This window comes from Nicotiana tomentosiformis, chromosome 4, assembly GCF_000390325.3.
Source record: "Nicotiana tomentosiformis chromosome 4, ASM39032v3, whole genome shotgun sequence".
Lineage (NCBI taxonomy): Eukaryota > Viridiplantae > Streptophyta > Magnoliopsida > Solanales > Solanaceae > Nicotiana > Nicotiana tomentosiformis.
This window is the reverse complement of record NC_090815.1, coordinates 116,930,732-116,945,491: the sequence shown is the minus strand read 5'-3', so window position 1 is coordinate 116,945,491 and position 14,760 is coordinate 116,930,732. Positions and strand designations below refer to the sequence as shown.

At 35.6% G+C, this 14,760-nt stretch overlaps 2 protein-coding genes across 6 annotated transcripts; one reads left to right on the top strand and one right to left on the bottom strand.

The window, feature by feature from the left end:
- Positions 1-990: 990 nt before the first annotated feature.
- LOC104103135 (bet1-like protein At4g14600) lies at positions 991-4,551 on the top strand. Of its 3 annotated transcripts, XM_070200191.1 has the most exons (5): positions 991-1,116; positions 1,285-1,374; positions 1,600-1,723; positions 3,341-3,397; positions 4,079-4,551. In XM_070200191.1, the coding sequence occupies exons 2-5, from the start codon at positions 1,316-1,318 to the stop codon at positions 4,238-4,240; spliced, it is 402 nt and encodes a 133-aa protein (XP_070056292.1). In that variant the 5' UTR covers positions 991-1,116; positions 1,285-1,315; the 3' UTR covers positions 4,241-4,551. The 3 variants fall into 3 exon arrangements, with proteins under 3 accessions (XP_070056292.1, XP_009609314.1, XP_070056293.1); XM_009611019.4 differs by lacking the exon at positions 991-1,116 and having other exon boundaries at positions 1,148-1,374; XM_070200192.1 differs by lacking the exons at positions 991-1,116; positions 4,079-4,551 and having other exon boundaries at positions 1,148-1,374; positions 2,738-3,370.
- Positions 4,552-5,134: 583 nt separating this feature from the next.
- On the bottom strand, positions 5,135-14,706 carry LOC104103136 (protein MRG1-like). Of its 3 annotated transcripts, XM_009611020.4 has the most exons (11): positions 14,522-14,706; positions 14,257-14,431; positions 12,660-12,713; positions 12,455-12,468; positions 11,856-12,001; positions 11,424-11,464; positions 10,457-10,561; positions 9,075-9,154; positions 8,438-8,607; positions 7,786-7,870; positions 5,135-5,473 (listed from the first exon to the last, which is right to left on the bottom strand). In XM_009611020.4, the coding sequence occupies exons 2-11, from the start codon at positions 14,416-14,418 to the stop codon at positions 5,383-5,385; spliced, it is 948 nt and encodes a 315-aa protein (XP_009609315.1). In that variant the 5' UTR covers positions 14,419-14,431; positions 14,522-14,706; the 3' UTR covers positions 5,135-5,382. The 3 variants fall into 3 exon arrangements, with proteins under 3 accessions (XP_009609315.1, XP_070056290.1, XP_070056291.1); XM_070200189.1 differs by having other exon boundaries at positions 14,257-14,688; XM_070200190.1 differs by lacking the exon at positions 12,660-12,713 and having other exon boundaries at positions 14,257-14,688.
- Positions 14,707-14,760: the final 54 nt, after the last annotated feature.

Genomic DNA, 14,760 nt, shown 5'->3' with positions numbered 1-14,760 from the left:
GATTTATTGTTGTTTTGACAAATTGATGATTGGGGTTTGTTCCTGATGATATTTGGAGGTTATGTTTCAAATTTGAGCTCATTTGGAGTAGATTTAAGTATTAAATTGTAAATTGGATTGTTATAATTCGAAGAACAAATTTCTGTTTCTAGGCAATTTGCACTTCAGGCATATTTGGCCTTAAGTGCATAAAAACGTTGGTCGCACTTCAGACCTTTTGGCCTTAAGTGCATCTGAAGTGTAAATTTTCACTTCAGACTTATTGGCCTTTAGTGCATCTGAAGTGCAATTTTTCACTTCAGACTTATTAGTCATTGGTTGCACTTCAGAGCTGAAGTTTGTGTGCAGACTTAGAACTCCAGCTCTAAGAATGCTGAAGTTCAGAAAATATAAACAAAAACTCCAGCTCCTAGAATGCTGAAATTCAGCAAATACAAAATAAACTTCAGCCCTAGAATGCTGAAGTTCAGCAATTACAAAACAAACTTCAACTCCTAGAATGCTGAAGTTCAGCAATTACAAAACAAAAATTTTAGCCAAAACATATTGTAGTTTTATTGATTAAAATGATTAAAATGTATAAACTATTTAAAATTTAAAAAAAGATATTATAATATATATAAGTAATTATTAAATTTTGTATATAATTTATTGGTTTGGTTCGATTTCTTTTTTGGTTTTTTTATAATGGAACTAAAACCAAACCAAATGTTAACGATTTCTAAAATTTAAAACAAAAACTAATCTAAATCAAAAACTAAGTCTGTTTACTTAATCGGTTTGATTTGGATCGGTTTTTCGTGAAACTGTGAACAGCCCTAAAATTAAGAAGTACTACTAACAAAAGAAAATTGGATGGTATGAGTAATTATTACTAAAAATTCAAGATGTCAAAGGTCAATCTACATTCCCACACACAGCTTCGTCCTACGTGGAATTAAGTCATTGGTTAAAGAAACAAGCAACTCAATAATTAGCTGCTACTATCAACGTGGGATCTATATTCTGCGTGTAGCTCCCATTACCTGGCAAATTAGCGGTCGGCCCTTCACCGTTAGATTCCCTAATCGAACGGTGGACATGCCCTGCCAACGTCATCTTACATCAATGAAAAAGGTAACAGGCTGTGACTCACAGCTACCTTCCTTAACTGAACACAACATTCTACTTCTATTTTAAAATAATTTTAAAAACTGGACGATCTTTGGCAGCACAGAAGTATTTTTCAGTGTGTTAAATTCTCAATCCTTTTTATTGATACTTTAAAGTTTTTGGTGAACCTAGGGTTTCGAGGTTCCTTCAGTTTTTTCTTTCAATGGCTTCTATCTCTCATAGAGGCGGTGATTTCTACGGTGCTGCTTCCCACAGATCCAGGTATCTATGAAAAACGGAAAAAAAAATTATCGTCTTCTTAAATTATAATTTGTTATGGTCTAATTGCTTGCACAATTTGAATTGTGATAGAGAAGTGTTATGTAACAAAAAATTACCAAAAGTATAACCTAATTAGGAGAAAATTAACAGAAATACACTTTTTTGCATTTTTTGGGTTAATTTTTGAGAAATTGAGTTGTTTTCTTTTGTTGTTTGATTGATCAGAGATGGATTGAGTACGAGGCAAGTAGGTGGTTCAGATGAGATACAGGTGCGGATTGATCCGATGCACGGAGACCTAGATAACGAGATTACAGGTCTTCGCAAGCAAGTGAAACAGCTTAGAAATGTATGTTTACCTATCACCTTGTCTGTGGCTCTATATTTTAGTATCTTGTATTTTTTGTTGGAGGATATTTTTTTTGCATAACCGGTGGCGTCTTTAATATGTATGTACATGTCAAATTTGGTGATGTGTTATGTCATGGATCCATTTTAAATAAGGTGATGTGTTGTGTTGGGACACTAATAACAATATTTCTTAGAAAACATTGTGAAACTTGTTAGGCATAGAGGTTGAAGATCGTTGAAGTCTCTTCCATGAACAAACGAAAGTGTAATGACAATACAGCATTCAGGATTCAACTAAACCACACAATGTTGCATTCAGGAATGTTGCTCTCTATCCTTTAATTTAGGATTTTACCTTAGATTTGGGAACGGAAATGTATATTTTACTTTTACCATTAATTTTTCGTATCGTACTGGATTGTTAAAGTTGTTAATCAACCCAAGATTGTCGCTTAGTGGTCAATGAAGTGAGTTCAAACCTTGGAGCTAGGGTTCTAGTCCCCGCAGAGACACAAAAATACTAAGTTATTTATTTCCGTATGCCTAAGCCTTGGCAAGTAGAGTTACCCGATACTTGTGCCAATTGGAGGTAGCAGGTACTCGGTGAAATGGCTGAGGTGTGCACAAGTTGGCCCACACACTCTATTATGAGAAAGATGTTAATTCACTCTTTGGAGTAATCTTAAGCCTAAATCCCTTCTTTTCTGGTCTAAATCAACTTGGCCCAAAAAATATTGATTTCTGAATTTGCGCTCAACATTGAGGTTATATCTTTTACTTCTGCTGATGTAATACGACTTCCCATTTTTCATAGTCGACTGCCAAGTTGGCCCACACACTCTGTTATGAGAAAGATGTTAATTCACTCTTTGGAGTAATCTTAAGCCTAAATCCCTTCTTTTCTGGTCTAAATCAACTTGGCCCAAAAAATATTGATTTCTGAATTTGCGCTCAACATTGAGGTTATATCTTTTACTTCTGCTGATGTAATACGACTTCCCATTTTTCATAGTCGACTGCCAATGTAGTCTTCTTGATCTCCCGGCTATCTGGTGAGTACATTGATGCCTGGACACACGCTAATACCGAAAAGCTGCAAATGGCACCAAAAGACATGGCTAGTGTGATGCTTCTCTGTCTCCAGTTTAAGTTGGATTCGATGTGTGCCTAACTGTTGCTGTCCCGATAAGGTATTAGGAACGATCACTTCTTGACTTGATCTTATTTGAAGAAGGTAAGAAAATTAACCATCTGATTGTCACTTGCATATTTCGGCAGTAGAACAAAGACATCATCTCTCTACCTCCCACTGTCCCCTTTTCTTGTATCTAGCACTGGCACTGATTGTTGACCTCCACATGCAGATGTGTTAATAATTGCAATGTCTTAGATTGAATTTTCAAGCAGCACTAAAGTTTTGTATTTCTAGTTGAACATTTCTTTGGGTGTAAGTCCTGTTGTAGGAGTCCCGGAATATCTTTATACTATATGTTCCTTATAGGTCATCTTTTCCAATGACTCATTTGTTGGCCTTACTTGTTTCATCTTTGTCAGGGTTTCAGATTTTTATTCCTACTTACCCTTTGCTAGTACTTATAAATATTTCATGTTGCAGGTAGCCCAAGAAATTAAGTCTGAAGCAAAATATCAGAATGATTTTATTAACCAACTGGTATGCCATGAACTTTTTCTCCTTTTCTTCCAAGTATATTTGATATTCTGTAAGTCCTTTTTAGTCACTTTTCCATATATTTATATACCTTAACAATCAAGTTTTTGTATATTGGAGCTTGTTTGGTATTTATGTTCGTAACACTGGATAACAATCTAACACTCTCTCTCCCTCTATAGTTGCTGGGAATTGTAATTGTTATTACTGTAAATATTTTGGGAATGACAGTGTACTCGTAGCCTTTGTTTGTCTTACCTACTGCCATGCCAACCTGCCTGAATGTCTTTGTCTCTCTATGCTTTTCTTATAGGTCTTCTAGTGATTTGAAAGATACATCCTTGTTAGATCTAATAATAAGCCCAAACTTGATTCCATTTTTCTCTTTTTTCTTTGTTCTTAAGGGTACTTTGTGCGGGGATATGTTGGACTATACACTGCATATTTTCAACTGATTGTAAATTTGAATGGTGTATTTCTAATAGTTATCCCATTCAGCAAATTGCTGCAATAGATTGCTTCAGGCCGTTAGAAGTAGTAAACTTTCCTAGAGTTAGTGTGGTATTGTTTATAAATGTGTTGGTTGGTCGGTCTATCTGAGATTCTCATGATTATGGAATCATTCTTGTAAGTTATATAACTTCCCTATTTCCTTCAAAGCTCACACTTTTCCCATTATAACAGCAAATGACATTGATCAAAGCTCAAGCAGGGGTGAAGAACAATATGAGACGGTTGAACAGGAGTATCATCCAGGAAGGATCAAACCATGTGATGCATGTTATTCTTTTTGCACTATTTTGCTTTTTTGTGATATATTTGCTGTCCAAGTTTTCACGGAGATAAGGGCGATCTTCTGCGCTGTTTTGCTGTTTTTGGTGCAAGTCTTGATGAAGATGAGAGATACACATCTATTCAAGGCATCATACAAATTGCAATGGTTAATTTTTTGTGATTGGGGACAGCAAGGGTGCAACTGTAGAAACTCCACATATTAGTCTTGTGTAAAGTTTTCTAATCTTTAGAAGCACTGAGGATTGTTATTAGTTTCTGGTTCTCTTTTCACTTTTGTTTTTCTTTTTAATACTTCCTATATGACAAATGACAATGATCATTATGTGCTTATCCTAGGAAAAAATTGATTATTGCCGATGGAAGATGCTCTATACTTCATTTGTTTAAACAGCAGAGCCTGTTTTGGAGAAAATGATGTTCGGCAAACAGTGTATATATTTGATTTTAACTCTTACAAAGTCCACCCTTAATTACAATATTCAATGATTTAATAGAAGGCTAGCATACACATGCTTTTGAATCATTCTGTTGCTTTTTTGCTTGATCAGCAGAGGCTTGCTCCACCTTGCTTAACCTAACTTGATCAATGACTCTTCTAGCCCATTCAATGACTCTTCTAGCCCATTCAATGACTCTTCTTTCGTTGTGTCCAACCATCCCATCTTTATGATAACTTTATGGGCATCATTATCAACCTACGTTCCACTCTAGCAGTCCACATCACAAAAAAGGGAAAAAAATATCATCTTGCAGAAAAAATCTAACGTGCAGCAGCATTAACTTTTTAGTAATAACAGATATGGTAAAAGTAGATAGATTATTTAATATAAGCTTAATACATAATTTACGGACTAAAGGGATGAGCGTAAGATGTCATGCCATGAAATAGGAAATACGTCTTATGTAAAGATAACTCAATGCACCTCAACATTGTCGACACCTATCGCAGAGCAAATTTCTTTCCCATATGTAACACAAGTTAGTTGTACTCAAGTACCTGTTTTCAAGAGAATAGATTTGAACACTGGAATAGCCACTGCACAGGCATTAAGTAGGAAAACATGTGCGAGCTACTATGCAGCAAAATTTACTAGTAACATCCCTAGTAATACAACATAGTTCTGCATCGGAGAACAGAGAATATACATAGTAGGTGCGATATAGAATGTACAATAGAGAAGAAAAGTTCCAACTCAGTTATCCTGTTTCTTGTCAGCCACATCAAAACCTTCCGCAGAATGGTACATGGACAGGAAAAATGCACTTTGATTCTTCTGCAGGAATCTGCAAGGAAGGAAGATTAGTTATTGGCGGGAATGTAACTACATTCAAAATGAGCAACAAACTTCCATTATCAGAAGGCAATTGCAAAATAATAGTTCTTAGTTTAGGAAAGAATTAGACTTGTACTACTGGCTATGGAGTAAGGAGATTTCTGCACAAGATAACATAATAATCATGGTAATCCATTTGATAGCAAGAATAAAGTTACCGAGGGGAGTTTCAGCTAAAGATTGATCTTCCTTCTTTTAAGGGGCATCTACATACTAAGGAGTTTCTTGATTGGATTGATAGAGTTGATAGAATCTTCAATTACATTGAAATCCCGGAGGATAAGAAGGTACAACTGAAAGCCTATAAATTAGAAGGGGAACATTGAATGGTAGGAACAAGGACAAAATATGATGCATAGCCAAGAGAATCATCCTGTTCACCATTGGTCAAAAGATGAAAATGGTATGATTTCTTCTGCTCAGCTATGACCACTATTTGTTGTAGCAGTACCAAAGTAGGAACTATGATTGTGCGTCTGGACTCTGGTAGGGATAGAATCGAAAGTCACTCACAAATTGCCCATCAATCACACTAATTCCTCAATCCTAAATAACAAGTTCTTAAATAACCAACCGGGAAGCTGAACTGAATATTTAGGAGGACATGGAAGATGATTAATCATTTTTTTAATATATAAATGGAAGATGATCAATACTATGAATCTGTGATATCATGGGTTATTCAATGGGGATTCTAAGTATGAATATTAATCCGCCCATATTGATGCCTTGCCTGCTGATGGTAGCCTTGAAGATGAGAAATCGGTATTTAAGGTCTTAATTTACAACCTAATGATTTCAATTAATATGCCTCTACCTTCTTTTTACCGAAAGGGGCTATATGTGTCCCTGTACTATCAAATATTAGTTATATGTACGGTCCATTATACTATTCGACACTATCTACCCCTAGCGTTACCCATTTAAACATATCTACCCCTCCATCTAACGGACCCATTCTTGGTGGACACGTGGCAGCATTTTAAACACCCTAACCCATTTTCTCACTAATACCCAAACCCACCCGAAAAGACCCGAACCGATTTAACACCCCATTACCCGAAACTCGTTTCTAACTCTTTTTTCTCTCAATGGCGGCCTCTTCCTCCACCTGACTATCGATCACTTCAGGATCTCTCTCCTCAGCTGCCTTCTCATCATCTTCTCCTCTTTCCTTGTCTTCATCAACAATATTCTCTTCTTGATCAACCTCTACATCAAACTTTTCTTGATCGTGATCATCGACCTCGTCTTCTCCCTCTTCTTTGTGTTCATCATTCTTCTCTTTAGTCTTGCTCTCCTCTTCTAGATCCTCTTCCTCAGATTTATTCCCTTTTTCATCTACCACTGATTCCTCTTCTGGTTCCTCTCTATGCTTCTCATTAACTGTATCCAATCCCTCAATTACACTAATTCCTCAATCCTAAATAACAAGATCTTAAATAACCTCCCGGGAAGCTGAATTGAATATTTAGAACATGGAAAATGATTAAACATTTTTTTTTTGTATAAATGGAAGATGATCAATACTATGAATCTATGATATCATGAGTTAATTTAATGTGGGTTCTAAGTATGATGATTGATCCTCCCATATTGATGTCTTGCCTGCTGATGATGGCCTTGAAGATGAGAAATTGGTATTTAAAGTCTTAATTTACAAACTAATGATTTCAATTAATAAGCCTCTACCTTCTTTTTGTGAAGAGGTGGCTTTTATTTGGAAGAATTTCTTAGCAAAGAGATCTAACACGGATATGACAATTCTACTAAGAATAGCAACTCAAATGTCCACTTTTGCCATTTGTCTTGAGTTATGTTCAAATCAACTATCCTTGGAACTCCATGAATATAAAGAAGCATCGAGAAAATTACATGGATTCACAATTAATCACAGAAAGCCAAACTAAGGACAAAATTTTATTTTTTCAACCCGAAGAGACTAGACGAGACAGCAAAGGGGGCAAAACAATTTATTATAGTAATGTTTAATTATAATTCATTCTATTAATTCTAAGGTAATACAACTGTAGTTTCCAAGTTATTAGATGGAGTACTCTTTTCTTTTCTTTCCCTTCATAAGTTTTTTATTGACAAGATTAAGTACTTAGTTTAGGTTTAAGGTTGCCATTATATATTCTCCTACGCTCATTATTTTAGGTGGACATACACACTTCTCAAATTCTTTGCAAGTATTCCAACGGGATAAAATCAAGTTAAGAAAATCTGTGTCACCACGTCAGAAACATAAGATATCTAAACCTGAGAAAGTCTTGTAACTTCTGCCTTAACTCTGTTAATGTTTCATCTTCAATACTTGCGTAGAACAGAATCTCTGGCAACTTAACTGCAGATAACAAGAGAAGTGGCTGTTAAGGGTATGTAACGATGTTGGATGTGAAAGTCAAGTTTAAACAAACATTAACTTCACAATCATAAAGTGACATTGAAAGCTCAGAAAAACCATTCACAAGCATCTGTATCACTCACTTAACACATATAATATAATAAGGCTGCAAAAGCTTTTACTACTCTGCGCCTCAGCAACACTGAATTTTGATGCAAAAAGTCTAAAAAAAATTATTTTACACCTTGACATAGGATTTAGTCTTCATTACTTATGGCTTCAGTATAGCCAAATAATTAATCTACAAATATTCATGGCTACTTCATGTAATTTACTACACAAGGTATTAGATTAAAGCAGAAGGTTTCCTTGACCTCAGAAACTGGATGATTGTTGTATAGCCAGATGGAACAAAGTCAGCAAACACAAAATTTTAGCTCATTCCACACCCACAAATGAGGACTTTGAAGTCAACGAATATAGGTAGCTAAGTTTCAAACATAAACACGAAGCTAAACTGTCACATGAAACATCAACTGCTTGAGAATTTGATAAAAATGCACATACCAAAAAGCCGTAATAAATGCTCAGCTCCATATATAGAGGAAGGAGCGGCATCATCTCTAATTGATTCTTGGTATTGTTCCCGCTCGTTCTTGTAAAGGAGCATAGCAGGCAGTGCTTTGTCGAAGTAGCATTGCAAACCACTAAGAATCTCTCCAACAGAATCAGATATCCTTCACCCAAGATCAATTAAGGTAAATTCAATTTACTAGTTATTAAGCTTGTAATAGTGATGAACAGAACCATTGTTACTCAATAGATCAATATATTAAAACTCCATAAGAATTATCAGATTCTTGCATCTTCAGAAGATAAATGAAAGATATGAAGCTGATAACGCAAGGTATATCTGCAATATATTCCTAAGAGTTCGGTATCAACAAAAATCAACTAGGGATAAGTTTGCAGTCCAACTCACAGATCGACTAAGAAGATTCTTTGCAACAGCGAAAGCATTTTTATTGATAACAATCAAGTTAAAAGAACAATACATAAAACAGTGGCCCTTTTTCTACTATTATTATCAACAGGATAGAGATTCTAAAAGGGTAAAATATAATGAAATTAAAGGAAATAGCATAGACAACATATCAATTAGTTAGAGAAACATTCAAGTTGACGTAAATGATAGAGAGCTTACACTCCATCCTTTTTCAGCCGATAGTCATGATACTTCTTTAGTATTTCATCTACATTTGGAGAACGTGGAAGTTTGACGAGCTGCAAAATTATATTCCCTCAACTCAATCAACTTAAGAGGATAGAGACATGTTAATTGTCCCCCCCACCGCACCCCACAAAAAAAGGAAGAACCAGACACATCAGATTCACAAAATTTGAACAGAAAAGAAAGCACTGTATATGTTATTCACGAAGTGAAGTCAAGTAGGTTAATAGCATCTTCTTTTAGGTTTCAGTAATATTTGTTTTTAGAATAAGACATCCTTTTCACCAGAATGAGAGTTCTGAGAAGGATCAAATAGGATATTTCTCCTTCTCCTGGTCATGTCAACTAAGTTAAATATCTAACTATTTCAGTATAAACTTAGATGAAGTGCTCAGATTTATGTTGCAGTCCTACAAAAACTCTTTTGATAACGTCAATTACACGTCAACTATCTCATTCAGCCCCAACTTGCAAGAATAAAAGAGGTGACAATGGAAATAAATGCTAGCAGTGCAGTCATATCAAAAACATTGTTATTCACATTTATATGTATAATTAATCCTTTAGCCACAGCGTATCAGTTGAATCACAATGAAGTTGGGAAAAGTTTGTTTAATGACCATCTGCCACTTTCATTCCACAAGACATGACCTACTTTGACTAACATACACTGTGACTAAGATGTTTGAATAAGTCATTACACACTTTGAAATAGGGAGATGTTCAGAATTTTAATTATATGAAAGTAGAGTTCTAACTAAAGAGGTTTCACGTCAATTCTGAAGTAACAAAGTAGAATCAATCTATTACTTGTATTGTTGGAGAGAGAAAAACGATCATCAAATTAGCTTGAATCATTGGAGGGAGAATTAAATTTAGCATTTATTGAAAGAGATCAGGTGTTTTGCATGAACAAAAAGAAAGTAACTCAAAGTCGCAAAGTATTTTGGAGATAAGAGGGTGTAATCACTAATCCCTCTTTGTTCATGGACAGTGATTCAACATTCATTTTCACATCAAGCAATTCATTGGAGATTAAGAAAGCGATGTACACCTTCGTCTAGATTATGAATTGACTCAAGGCCCACAACAAAGGAAAATTACATATGAGTTTAATAAACAGCAGTTCATAGAGTAAACCCCAAATGCTCGATGTTCTAACTTAAAAAAAGAAGGAAAGAAAGAACTCCCAGTCTACACCAAACTAATTACAAGTACAAAGAAACAAAAGAGAGTAGGATTGAGAATATGGAGATATTTCAAGGAAAAGTAATCAAGCAAACATGGCATAGCAAATATCCTGTCAACAAATTTAGGAGACAGCTAAGAAGTTGGAGCATTTAGCATGTCTTTACCTTGCCCAAGTGGTTGACAAATTCACAATCATCAATCAGCTGTTTCTTTAATTGTGGTGGTATTTGGATATTGACAAGCTTTTCTGGAGGAGGAGCATACTTGTCCTGGAAAACAACAAGATTATAATCTAAATGAACATCTAAATTGATAAAGAAAATACAACAAAGAGACCTATCGGGATAAAGGAAACCAAAGCTAAACAAACTCTTGCTTTTATAAAATGAAACAAGAATTACTTGCAAACCAGCATTATACAACCAAGTGTCGTTGACCAAGGAAATTTTGATAGCACGGAAGTAATGGGGATCAAGAAAAACGAGGCCTTCCTTCAAGAGATTACTCAATCCATAATCATTTAAAGATGACCTTTGAGAATTTATCAATACATGAAGTAACTAATTAGCTTCTAAACCATGTAATCTTTATCATTAGCTACCCATCTCCGCAAAGTTGCATCATTTCATTTGAGATCAACAACAAAACAATGCTTTTTAAAAATATTTAATTGCATTCAAATTTTTAATATAGATCTTCATCCAATGATATCAACTATGGCCAATTGGAGCCACAGACACCGAATAACCTTAACTTACTGGGTCCTAGTGTAGCAATCAATGCGAATGTGCTGCTCCCAAACAGCATTAAGTGTGACTAAAATATCAGATGTGACATCCTTTTCAATATGTAAGTTTAACTTTCATTTTTTTAATCAGATACAAACAAGTAAGAGTATAACTTCTAAGTCGATTATTAAGAAGTGTTAAAAGACTAGACAAGATAAATGAACATTTTTTCACAGAAAAAGTATAGTTAAAAAGGACTCTCGCTTCATTATTGCAACCTTCATTTGTGTTAGGCAATAGAATGTCAGTACTACAGTGGAAAAGAAACCTGAATAGAGATACAGAAAGAAAAATAAGCATCTGATCCTTAGAACAGAAAAGGCAAACTAGACCAGAAATGTACCTTCTGCGGAACATCACTCTTTCGCTTTCTGCCTCTTCCCCCTGTAATCAATCGAAAACTGAATGCATTCAAGTAATTCTAAAGTTCATTCCCGTGTTAAGAAGGAAATAGATAACCATTTAAGAAGCATGGGGAAAAATAAGATAACAGCAGAAAAAAGCATGTATTCCTGGAAAATCCCATCAAGCACATCATAATAGGGAATATTTCAAACCACAGGTGGTTAAACATGTGCAAATGAATTAACACCTGGAGAATGAAAAGAATGCTTTTGTCAACCTAAAGAATCTATTTTTCTTCAAAACCCAACAGGTGGGCTCTTCTAATCGCACAAAAAATGAAGTAACTTAACATGTCCGCCACGAAAAGAGGAGGGGAGGGGTAGAAAAGAATCACCCTATAGCTAATTCAGTAGAGTACTAGTGATCTAACCTGTATAGCCTTTTGTTTTCATTTGTGATCCACGTCCACCCTTTGAACTCTTATCTGTATCCTGTTTTTTCTTAAGCTCCTGCTGCTTCTGAATATTCTCTTCTGTGAGTTTCATCAGTCGATCTATGCCCACCCATTCATCCCAGCTGTTAAAAAGTGAAAGAGAAATAAAGATATATGTGTTCCTTGAGAAATGCATAGAAAGTAAATCAAATAAACCAATCTATGGGTGACCAAGTAATAAACCAAGATTTCTACTTGCAGTCACCAATACCAAACCAATAATCAGACAGCATTGACCTAGAATACAGGCTAGAAGCATACAAAAAATTCTGATTTCAGTAAACTTATTTAAGAAAGGAGGGAACATTAGAAGCAGGTCAACAGTTTATAAAGAATGAACCTGAGTCAGTTGAATGGAAGGTGAACTAGAATGAGGGGAGGTTTTAGACTACGCAATTGACTTTAAAGAACCATATGTTATGGAACTTATCAGATAATCAAATGCACGTCAATTTGAAAATTCGCCGCCAGCAAGAATTTTATTTAGAACAAATTAAACTTCTGCTTGAGGAAAAACTTGACAATGATGTACTCACTTTTTGTTCCAACCCTGAAAAAGGAAAAAGAAGCATGGTTATAGCACATATCTAACAATCACCTTCTTTCACTCCCATGCAACGCATTCATATCCATGAGGAAGTACTCTCTACCAACTAAACAGAAGATGGATGACAACAATGTTTTACTGTAAAATAAATGGAGCTTTTAAAAAGTTATAGAGTTAGGGAAACTGATACTTACAAGATAATGAACAAAATATCTCCACTCCCTCATTTGAAACTCAGCTTTTTGAATCTTCCCACCCAAAAAAAGAAAAATTAAAATGCAGTAGATGAGTACAAAATTCATGGTTAAAATGGCATTAACCATAAGATCAACTAATCTAACTGGTAAAACAAATTATTATAGACTGGAATTTAAACCACGAAGAAACAAAAATCATCTGGAAAGGTTAAATTTTGATACCAGCAATGTGGTTCATGAACCAAACCCCTTCTCAGTCCACGTGATCAACGACTTATCCTATAAATAAATAAGTGTCTACTTCACAAGTATATTTTATTTTCTCACCAATTTTCTCTTTGCTACAATATAATTTATGGTGTCATTTGATCTAAAGAGTTGTATGATATTAGGCAATTTTCTTCAAGGGACGAGTCCATAGGGTACAAAAGAGTCAAAATTGATTCTGAAATAAATGATTCAAGATGCAGATGACAAGAGGTTGTTGACGTAGCAGATTGATGCAAAACTGGATTCAGCAATTTTTAAAATATCAAATTACCTTTCCAACACATCCACAAAATGAGTGTTGCAGAGATGTGGATGTCAAGATGGCGTGCTGCCATACAAGGCTAGACAAACACATTTGTGATTTAAGGTTCAAGTAGCACACATCAAGGATAAAATGAGACGAGGTCGCTTGAGATTTGTTCGGTCATGTCCTACGTCGACCGCCAGATGCACCGGTCTTAGTGGAGGTGTTATAACGGGGGGGACGAGATAGCCCTAAAATCACCCGGAAAAAAGTTGTTTCGAAGGACCTACAATCTCTTGGGATCCAATAGAATAAAAAGATCTATATGAGCAATACCTAGTAGTTGAGAATATGTTCTAATCATGTTATCACTTTTACCTTACATCCTATGCTTTCTAGAGATTTTGAACTCTAAGGGGTTGTTTGGTTGGGAAACAAGTTGTCCCGTGATTAATTATCCCAGAATTAGTAATCCACCCTTCCATGGGGATAAAAAAAATACTATGATCCCATGGGATTAGTTATACCACGATTTTATCCCAACCAAACGTAGGATAAACTCATCTCAAATTTAATCCCAGGATTAATTATCCCTTATCTCTCGTACCAAACGAGCCCTAAGGGTCTATTGGTATATCTTCCTTAATCATATCCCATGTGATCTTCTATCTCTCTCTTGTAACCTTATATTTATATCTTATAATCTTATACCTTATAAAGCCTTCTCACAATCCCACTCAATCAAATTTCTTATTTAAATCATTAGTTGAAAAAAAGAAGGGGAGTCTTGGCGTGACCGGTAAAATTGATGCCATGTGACTAGGAGGTCACGGGTTCGAGCAGTGAAAATGTAGGGTAAGACTGCGTACAATAAATACTTGTGGTACGGCCCTTCTCCGACCTCGTGCACAGCGGGAGCTTAGTGCACCGGGCTGCCCTCTTTAGTTGAAAAAATAACAATCTACCCTTAGATAGGAACAAAATTAAAAACATACAAGTCAAAACAAAATCCATGTTTATTTTATTTTTACCCAAATGCAAAAATTGCTCAAAGTAAGAAAAGGTAGGAGGAGTGTGTACCTTAGCTTCATAAAGTTGTTGGCTATGAAAGGCGAGTACTTTTTCACCTTCTTGAAAACGACTGGAGTCAACCACGTCAATGTCAGTATCATGAGTGGTGCCACCAACTTCATCAGAGATGGTTGTGGAATTGTCCGATACCCCAGCATTTGAGCTCCCCATTTTCTTTGATTTTCTGTAGAATAATAGTGCCAATGAATCAAAAGGGTTTATTGTAAATAAGAAGCTCAACCGATCAATTTGTATAAAGAGTTGAGGTTCTTACCCGCTTCTTTTAGTTGTGGGTTATCAGAAATCTAGAAAGGGCGGGAGGGAGGGAAGGGAAGGAGGGAGAGGAAGTTTACGGGTCGGGTCGGGTAGCGGAGGAGATGATGATATGATGTGGCGGCACTCTGATAACTGATACCTGAAATCCCTTGTAACGTGTAGCTGGCCAATTACTGTAGGAGGAGGTCATTTTGTTTGAGTGTAAAATTCCTTTTAAGAAATTTAGGAAGGGAAAGG